The 9,156-nt window shown below is 40.0% G+C and overlaps 1 protein-coding gene across 1 annotated transcript; it reads left to right on the top strand.

The window, feature by feature from the left end:
- The first annotated feature begins 376 nt into the window (after window positions 1-376).
- On the top strand, window positions 377-6,077 carry ccn1l1 (cellular communication network factor 1, like 1). The gene is made up of 5 exons (XM_072692805.1): window positions 377-474; window positions 1,988-2,201; window positions 2,589-2,933; window positions 4,569-4,771; window positions 5,772-6,077. The coding sequence occupies exons 1-5, from the start codon at window positions 400-402 to the stop codon at window positions 6,075-6,077; spliced, it is 1,143 nt and encodes a 380-aa protein (XP_072548906.1). The 5' UTR covers window positions 377-399.
- Window positions 6,078-9,156: the final 3,079 nt, after the last annotated feature.

The following is a 9,156-nucleotide window of genomic DNA, read 5'->3' as shown; positions in this document are numbered from 1 at the left end:
CTTGCCACCCCATGCTGTGTATGTGTATGTGTGTGTGTGTATGTGTGTGTGTGATATCAGAGGGGGCTGTGCCGTTGGGTGCTCTATAAAAGCTGCAGCCACTGAAGGAATCTCTTCATCAAGAGCTACTGAGCTCCACACTGCTGCTGGGCTTTCACACACTTACACACATACACAGACACACACACACACACACACACCAAGAGACAAGCTTCGGATTGCAGTAAACGTAATAAAACAAACCAGGCAGGCAGAAGCCGAAGCTGACAGAGCTTTTCTCTTTATGTTCTTCAGAGTTCCTTTTTTCCTTCATTTGTAACTCGTCTCATCGTTGGCAACTTCAGGCTTTGACAGCTCGACTCCAACACTCCATTTTTCTGTCCTCACCTCCTGGCTGAAATGTCGACTTTGAGAAAGATTTTACAGCAAGCAAATCTTCTCACACTGGTGCTTCTGTCCTGGTCTGCTTTAAAGGTGAGCGCATAGTTTGCTGTTTTTCATTGCATTTAAGAGGGGTTTCAATCCCAGACCTCGCAATAACTGAGTTTCTATAGCAAATGATTCAGTCTCAGTCTCGATTTGTAGCACAATTTGATTCAATATGATTCAAAATGATTTTAAAACAAACATAGTATATACAATAACAAAAACACTGCAACAAGAAGTTATTATTATTATTATTATTATTATTATTATTTATGTTTGAAACCTTTATTTTGGCCATTGAAAACAGCACATACTTTGATATAAACATTAACTGATGCATTTGAATCACCTCGCACTGAAGCATAACTGAAGCGTAACTATCCTAAAAGATGTGTCTAAAGAAAGTATTGTCTATATAAATTCTATGAGGAAATCTGACTAATTAATAATTGATTGGGATTGACAAAAATGTAAACACCCATTGCTATCATTGCAAATCACCCAATGCTAACAAATTGAGACAGACAAGCAGGAGCTTGAGGAATTAGTTAGAGTGACAGAGTCAGTTCTGGATGGAATTGGGAGTATATCAATGTCACGCTAAAAATCTTTATTTTAGCCTTTTTTCATTTTTTAGTTTTTTCATTTTTTAGTTTTTTCATTTTTTAGTTGTCGCCATTTAAATTTCTGATGGATTAAAAGACATTATTGAAAATAACCGGGAGTGAAATATTTTTATTCCATTAAAAGTGAAGAGGTTTCCTGCTTCTGTAAAGTTGCCATTTTGAAGATTTTTGTTTTCTGTGTGACAGCAACATGTTGAAAATGTAATAAATGTAATATAATATCTAATAAATTAACTATAATATGTGATATATTGAATATAATATATGAAATATATAATATACAACATATTGAATATTGAATATAATGTATGGCCTAAATTCTGTTCTAATGAAATTACATTAGTGTGGAATTGAGTCTGTGTTGTCTGCTTAGTCCATAAAAGACTCATAATGCTTTTCTATGATTGGAAAAATGTAAGGTGTTTGTCAGAAGTTCCTAATTCTTAGCCACTACAGAAGAAAATTCTTCTGCTTTAACTGTCTCAGTGCTGGATAGTTCTCTGCTGTCTTTAAACTGCCCTTTAAACTCTAAAGACCTGTTGGTTGGTCCAGGTCTCCATTCACCACTCTCATAACTACATACCATAGTATGTAGCATCTCTGTCATTTCCACCACACTATTAGCACAATGGCTCTATATAAATGGCTCTATGTAAATCAGTTTGCCGAACCCTTATTGTTGTATTCTCCATAATGGAAAAGACTCATTTAACCATGCCACGAAATGCCATGTTTTGGTTCCTTATATAACCACTTCACTAAAAACCTTAAGGGTGTAATTATCAAATGAGCATTAAAATAAAAAAAATAAATGTAAAAGGGAAAAAAAATATCTTTGCGAAAGCCTTGTGATTGTACTGTTTCTCACATTTTTTAAAGCAACTCTTCTGTATTCTGTCTATTTCTTATTCCGCCTCTCTGCCCATCTGTCTCAGGTCCAGGGTGAATGTCCGTTGAAATGCTCGTGCGCCTCCTCCCCACCATCCTGCCCGCCTGGCATTAGCTCAGTGCTAGATTCCTGCGGCTGCTGCAGGCTATGCGCCAGGCAGTTCAACCAGGACTGCAGCCCCACACAGCCCTGCGACCACATCAAGGGGCTGCGCTGCCACCTAGGGGCTGGAGGAGACCCCCAGAGAGGCCTGTGTCGAGGTGAGGAGGCAGTGTAGCTTTAGCACCTGTTAAAATGCCATTGTTTGATACCCATGACTGAATGATCACATACTGAATTCATGTCAATCTTGTTTAATTGCCTTGACTGTATTTACACCTTAGTCCATCGTAATAGATAACAGTAGGACATACAGTGCAAGAAATCACATAAACCTCTCTACGAGGTTCAAGTGTGGGACAATTTAGGCCTTTAGTTTTCACAGTGCTAATCAGTGGTGGATACGCTTTAATTGCTGGGTAGCTACATTAGCATTATTGGTCAACAAAAAAGATTCAAATTTATTACAAATATGCATCAAGAAACCCCCCCCCCCCCCCCCCCCAAAACTATTCCTTTAACGCCACTCCACTAATTCCACTTTGTAGCGGAGGCTCAAGGCCGGCCCTGTGAACTGGACGGTCGGGTCTACCAGCACGGGGAAGACTTCCAGCCCAGCTGTGAGCACCGCTGCAGCTGCATGGATGGAGTTGTGGGCTGCATCCCTCTCTGTCCACACCACGTTCCACTGCCTGACTGGCGCTGCACCCGACCCAGACTGACCACTCTGCCTGGTCACTGCTGTCAGGAGTGGGTTTGTGATGATGACAACCGTATCGATGAGGAGGACCTGACAGCTGATCCCACACCTTACGAGCAAACTGACCTCACAGGCAATGAGCTGCTGGTTGCGCCAACACCTTGGGACAGCAGCGCAGGAGCACCCTATCAAGGTACGCTACTGTTCAAAAACAATGGGCCTCATTCCCCAAAGTCTTATCAAGACTTTCTTTAATTTGATGTTGAGAAAAGTCCTATCAAAAAATCAAAACAAGGCCATAAAGCAGTGGGCCAACAAGAGAACTAGGTTGCGTCCAGGAACTTTTTTTTTAAACTATTGCTCCTGTCCTCTCCCTCTTTTCCTACTCCGTTCTTCCTACCCTGGAAGAATGCAGAGGAGACAAGGTCAGGACAACCGCAGAAGAAAGGAAGACAACAGGCTGTAAAATAGAATACAAAACAGACAACAACAAAACAGTCACAGGAATGTAAGTAGGCTGGACCTGTGCAGCAAATTTGATTGGCTGACAGCAGACTAGAAGCTTTCCCTCAAGTGAAGCCTTGCGATTGGCTCATTGAGTTTCATGATCCTGAAGTACATTAGCTCTCCCGTTTCCCGTTTCCCAGCTACTGCTGGTTCTCTATGTTCCTCATGCTCTTCTCCTTAACTCGTGTCCGCCATGTTCTTCCATGATAGGAAGGAAGCAATAGGAAAGGAGGAGGAGCTCAGGTGCAGAATGAAAGTTTCTGGATACAGAACTGGCCTCTTATCATAGTTTCAATCATAAAAGCATACATAGTTCCAGTCATACAAGCCTATATGTTGCATTGCAGTGGTCACCAACTCATAAAGGTAAACATTTCTACATGGGTGGTAGTTTGGTCATTTGGTTCTACGAAAACACTGGTATAGAACCCTGAATGTTCTCAATCTATAGAAAAGCTCTTTAGGAAATCAAAGGTTATTCTTCAAAGGAATTGCTTCAAAGAACACTTTATGGTGTCTTGAGTTTTAAGAGTGTACACTCTTAGCTCCAGCTTCAGATCTCCAAAACATACGGAAAAAAACACTGATTACAATCAAAGGTTCCTTAATGGTTCTTCAGTTTGGTGTACTGTTGTAGGAAACACATTATCTGGTTTAGAATCTCTACATTATGTGTAGGTTCTTCAAACTGTGAATGCTGCAAATGTTCTTCACGCTCAAGTTTTCAGATTTGAAAAATTTACAAAATTCATTACAGAATGATGCATAGAGTGGTTCCTTGGCGGATCATATGAGGTTCTTCTGTGCCAGTAGTTTTCAAATTAGTTCTCAGGAGCCCCCAGACAGTCCGTGTTCTTCCTTCATTCAAAGTCCCAACTCATGCAAACAAAAATGTGGACCATCTGTGGCCCTGAGGACCAGTTTGAGAACCACTGATATATGGCATTGCTCTGTATAGTCTGTTTCTGCGATTTTATTTTTGAACTGTTAGAGGTCGCAATATTGATGGAAGTTAGATCTCCAGCAGTCTTGTGTAGGAGTTCTTATGACTTGACATCCCATCCATATAGCAATTAAGAAGAAGTTTGAGCAAAGTAGAGCAGTAGTTATAGAATAGAAATAGAAACAGTTAAAAAAAGGGTTTGATGTAGTATATAAACACTGATACCATCTCAAAAACATTCCCAAGTCCAGTTCTTCCTGCAAGCTTTATCTCCATCACCTTGATGAACAAAGATAGGACTGAGGACCAGGGAGGAAATGGGTGCATTTTGCTATGATGATATCTACTGTAATTTTATGCCTCTGTTATCCCTTTCAGAGTGGATTTCCACCTCCCAGTCCCACGCCCTCGTTCCATCCACCTGCTTTCTGCAGACCACTGATTGGTCCACCTGCTCGGCAACCTGTGGGATGGGCGTGTCCAGCAGAGTAACCAATAGCAACCCAGAGTGTCGGCTTGTTAGGGAGACACGGCTGTGCCAGATACGAGATTGCAGTGAAAGTCTAACGCCAGCACCCAAGGTAAATAAAAGTGAAGTTTACCTTTATGTATGATTATTAATTTTATTTTATTTTTATTTACGAAATTGTGTTACTTATTTACCAACCTTACTTCACCTTTTTTGGTGTACATTTAGAGACTGTAGCCCTTCAGTTACTGGCCATAGAGCCACACTGGGGTTGATATTTTGAAGTGGTGAACTGCTTGCAGCTAAGCAACACTGTTGTACTGGATACCCATGTACCTTATGTACACTCTTACCAAAATAACATACATTTATGGCATTTGGCTAACAGTCTGATCCAGAGCGAATGGCATTTTAATCATGTTACACAGGTTGGGGAATGTAGTGTTAGGAGTCTTGCCAGCCCGACCAGGGAATCAAACCCTGGGGAAAGCAGTGTCGTAATCCACTACGCTACACCAACCACCACTATGCTACCATGTCAGTGTAACTGCAACAGTAGTCCTGTTGTTTGTTGTTGTTTATATATGCATTTATCCTGATTATGTTCTAATAAGCTGTAATAAGCATTAGCAGTGTTGAATGACTGCATTAACATATTTCAATATATACCATGTTCCTAAGTGTCATAACGTGGTTAGTGAGTGGAGGGCAGTGTCTAATACACTATTGGTGATTATATGTGAGCTTTAAAGCTGCATTATGGAGAAATGGGTTCCCTCAACAGTTGAGAAGTACAATTTGTGCTTCAATTTTTCACTTAAGGACATGCATTACACTGTATTTCTGGACAAGCTGAGAGATACAGAACCATCACTAAAAGTGAAAGAAGCATGTGAACTAACGCTGTAAAGTAATACTACAGGATTTTACATTAATATGACTCTTTCAAGCGTTGTCCTGCCTTCACCAAAGTTACCAAGCACAGAGTAGCATCAACAGGAACGCTGTTCATCCTACTCCACGGCAGTGTAGCATCACAATGATTTTGAAGCTGTTATGTTAAGATAAAGATTCTACATAATGTTGCTTTAACTCCCGTTTGTCCTCCGCAGAAAGGAAAGAAGTGTCAGCGGACGACGAGGCCACACAGGCCTGTCCCCATCACGTTTGCTGGCTGCTCCACGGTGCGCCGCTACCGTCCACGTTCTTGTGGTTCCTGTGTGGATGGCCGCTGCTGCACCCCATCACTGACTCACACCGTCCAGCTGCGCTTCTACTGCCCGCAGGGAGACACCTTCGTCCGCAACTTCATGTGGATCCAGCAGTGCAGCTGCACCCGGAACTGCAGCAGTCGGGGGCTAGCATGGAACCCAGAATCTCACAGCTTGCCCAATGACATACACACATTCACACACTAACTGTCTGACTGACTGTCTCTTCATTCAGAGACCAATGTAAACACATGCACGCCCAGATGCACCTTTAAATCTGCTGAGCTTTTTTTTTTTTGGGTGTCCTTAAAAGAGCAAAATTCACTCATTCATTAGTTGGGATTCACAGATACTGAATTTCTGGACTGATAACAATTAAGTCTTTAAAACAGGGTCACATCATAATCCATATATTAAACGTTTTTTTTTGGCAGGTTGTGGTAAAAGAAGTGTAATCTTCATGTATTATATCTGTATATTTAATACGCTATAAGAGACAATATGAGACAATTGTATTGCATTAAAAGTAATGTAACTTATTTATACATGTGTTATTACAGGAAGTAAGTGAGATCAGCATCCTTTCAGACATTGAATGTAAAAACTGTAAATATGCCTTGTACAGATTCTTAGGGCCTTATTTTGTGTTTGTACAGACTTCACCCGAGGTGGAGTGTCCCCTCTTAAAACCACCTCGATTTCTGAGGTGAATATACAGTATAATCAATCGTATTGTTTTGTATGCATATTTATAGACTTTAATTTTGATAAATAAACTTGTTATATCTTTGCTTTGTGTGTCATCTTTTGTAAAAGTGTATGATGTACAACAGCTTGCTTGCATCATAAACATTATTAATATTGAACTAATGAAATAAGTAACATCTAAAGTGCAGTAGTTTCTAATCCTTTATTATTATTATTATTATTATTATTATTATTATTATTATTTATATTCATAATAATGATAATGTTAATTGGAAGAGGAAGAACAATAAACATAGCACATTTTTATACCTATATACACTATATGGGCAAAGGTATTGGGACACCTGCTCATTGATTGTTTCTTTTGTAACTAAGGGTATTAAAAAGAGTTGATCCTGTTTTTAATGTCCAGGGAAGGCTTTCTACAAGATTTTGGAGCATTGCTGCAAAGATTTGATTGTATTCAGCAACAAGAGTGTTAGTTAGGTCAGGATTTCGGAAGTTCACCACCATACCTCCCCAAGTCCCAAGCTCAACCCAAAAGTATTGGATGGAGCACCTTCAACCATCATTTCAGAGAACACAGCTCCAATGTTCTTTAGCTCAATGTTGCGGAACTCTATACTCTTATAGCATATGCCTGGCAATAGGTTCATGCTGATCTGCTGCAGAGAGTCCTGTTCTGGTCATCCTGCTCTACATGGCCTAGACAAGCTGTCTGTGTCAGCAATTGGCACAACTTAAAGCAGCTGAATGTATCATAAGAATGGGGATGTGCACATATAGTATCCATAGTGAACTTCTCCCTTTACATACCCCAGGTTGGAAAGCCGTGGTCAGAGCACAGAGTCAGACATGCTACAGCAACCCTGAAGTAGAGAGGGGGTTAAGTGCCTCGATTACAGGCCTAACAGTGACTTGGGAATCAATCCCACCAACCTGAGATCAATAACCCAGTGCTTTAACCACTAAGCCACCACTGAAACACTAAATGCCAACCAGGCCCTTTGTTTCAATAATGCTAATGTTATGACGTTACTAGATAAATAATGGTAATTAAGTTGGCTTGAGCAAGGTCAATGGCCAAGGCACTTTGGTGTACATTTCATCTGTAATACAGAAGTCATCATCTGATGCTTCAAGAAGGCTAGCATGCTTTCATCATAGCAAAAGACAGGCATTTAGGTTTGATGAAAATACTGACCACCGCATAGGTAAAGACAGCCGAGGGCTGGAGAAGCTGGTCATCTGGTGCAATGCCGGCAGAAAGAAAAAAAACATGCTGGATCAACATCATTTCTCTCAGTCACTTTGTGAATAGAGGTACTGAGGCGCTTTCTTGCGCCGGCAGCTTAGGACTCCATTTTGGCTGCCCGAGTGTGAAGTTGAGGTTTTGGGCGAAGGCCCGGGTTCATGTGCCGGTGGGATTGCATGCAGCTTCGGAGGCCACCGCTGCACTGCAAACATAACAGCAGCCTCTCAAATACCTCAGTGTCCTTCAGAGTTTATCCCCATGCTAATACAGCCCTCACATACATTTCTGTTCCAGATAGTGTACCCCTAAAACACACACACACACAAATCACACACACTTGATTACTTGACATTTTGTCCTCAACTGTACTTCAGTTATATCAATTTGAGATTAAAAATGTCTTGTTTTTTTTAAATACTTTCTAGCTACTGTAATTTGCCTGTTTAGTTTTACACTGAAAATAAGCTAAAATAATACTTTATAGATACTTATGATATCTAGCACTGTGAAAATATGTCAAATCATCACACACTTGCTTCAACTCAGTTGTTAAGTAATCTAAATTAGACTTGATCTGCTATTTTTTTTGTCCATTTTCTGTCCATTTAACATTGTTATACAGTGTCAAAACAGTTTGAGGGTGCAGAATCTTGTGCTCTTGTGATCTGCATAAGCTTTGGGTCTTTAGTGCCAAACGTAAGAAGAAGCTATCTTTAGACACTAAACATGTCTTAGTGGATTAATTACTTTTATCATAGAAGAAAAATGTAGACATTTTTTTGTCAAACCATTTCTTTAAAAGGAAAGCCTGTTTGGTTTTGCTGTTGCCGCACTGCTTTCATAAATTGCCAGCTAAACTGTATAAATACAGCTGACAAAAATGCTGCCTTTGTTCCAAGGGGTGTAAAGCCAAAGGAGAAGCATTTATCACATGTGACAAATGTTGGTCTCCATATTTAGAATCAGGATTATTTATCGGTTGCTTATTATTCCCTCTGTATCATACTTTACAGTTGAAATACTCTTCATGTAACAGGGGTAACTATATCAGAATCAGAATCAGAATCTATAAAAGTATGTTACACATACAAGGGATTTTACTTGGTGAGAGCAACACAAGTATGACATGTAACAGACTGCAACAAGACTGTTAACAAGTATTACACTAAGAGAGCATAATACACTAAACAATAAATAAAATAAGAATTATACATACTAAAAGTAATAAAGAGCTGTTAAAAACACTATTTGACTATTATGTAACAACTAAACAACTAAACCCCCCCAATACAACTTAAACACCAGTAACAATTACTGTGCAAC

The sequence above is a fragment of the Salminus brasiliensis genome, chromosome 1 (genome assembly GCF_030463535.1).
Source record: "Salminus brasiliensis chromosome 1, fSalBra1.hap2, whole genome shotgun sequence".
Taxonomy (NCBI): domain Eukaryota; kingdom Metazoa; phylum Chordata; class Actinopteri; order Characiformes; family Bryconidae; genus Salminus; species Salminus brasiliensis.
The sequence above is the reverse complement of the archived record's forward strand: the minus strand, read 5'-3'. Positions and strand labels throughout refer to the sequence as shown.

Coding starts and splice junctions, on each gene's coding strand:
- ccn1l1 (XM_072692805.1), top strand. CDS start 400: ATGTCGACTTTGAGAAAGATTTTACAGCAAGCAAATCTTCTCACACTG. Junction 475..1,987: donor TGTCCTGGTCTGCTTTAAAG/GTGAGCGCATAG, acceptor CATCTGTCTCAG/GTCCAGGGTGAATGTCCGTT. Junction 2,934..4,568: donor CGCAGGAGCACCCTATCAAG/GTACGCTACTGT, acceptor TATCCCTTTCAG/AGTGGATTTCCACCTCCCAG.